Source organism: Eimeria mitis, genomic scaffold (assembly GCF_000499745.2).
Source record: "Eimeria mitis Houghton genomic scaffold, Emh_scaff599, whole genome shotgun sequence".
NCBI lineage: Eukaryota > Apicomplexa > Conoidasida > Eucoccidiorida > Eimeriidae > Eimeria > Eimeria mitis.
In genome coordinates this window covers 11,410-12,012 of record NW_013574217.1, presented here as the reverse complement: position 1 = coordinate 12,012, position 603 = coordinate 11,410, and the positions used below count along the sequence as shown (strand labels likewise).

General features: G+C 57.5%; 1 protein-coding gene across 1 annotated transcript in view; it reads left to right on the top strand.

The window, feature by feature from the left end:
- EMH_0017340 (uncharacterized protein) overlaps window positions 1-603 on the top strand; it is a gene marked incomplete at both ends in the record, with an annotated part of 5,750 nt that overhangs the window by 1,000 nt on the left and 4,147 nt on the right. Inside the window, one exon of the mRNA XM_013500872.1 lies at window positions 3-573. Within this exon, the coding sequence (XP_013356326.1) occupies window positions 3-573 (571 nt within the window). The remainder of the gene's footprint in view (window positions 1-2; window positions 574-603) is intronic.

The window sequence follows — 603 nt, the reverse complement described above, 5'->3', positions numbered from 1 at the left end:
AGACACCCCAGAGCAGCAGCAGCACAAACTCACCCAGACCATACCCACAGCAGCAGCTGCAGCAGCAGCAGCAGCAGCAGCAGCAACTGCTGCTGCTGCAGCAGCAGCAACAACAGCAAGTACACCTGCAGCTGCAGTGGATAGAGGAGCAGCAAATAATACAAAACGAAATACAGCACAATGACGCTCCCTTCTTGCTGCAGCAGCTGCAGCAGGAAGACATACACCAGCAGCAGCAGCAGCAGCAGCAGCAGGAGCAGCAGCAGCAGCAGCAGCAGGGACTGAAGCAACTTGACTTGCTGCTGCCCCCTGAAGCTGTCTGCTGCCTCAAGACCCCCGCAAGCACCTGCGACAGCGACAGCACGCAGCCCGAGGAGGATTCTGCTGCTGCAGCAGCAGCAGCAGCAGCAGCAGCAGCAGCAGAAGCAGCAGCAGCAGACACAGAAGGGTTTCCTGTGTCTCCTCCTTGTCTTCGTTTGCTTTCTCCTTCTGCTTGGGGGCTGTCTGTACACCCCAGCAGCAGCACAGAGACAGCAGCATTTGGATCGCTTCTCTGTCTCTCACCTTCACAATGTCAGCTTCTTGCTGCTGCTGCTGCTGCTG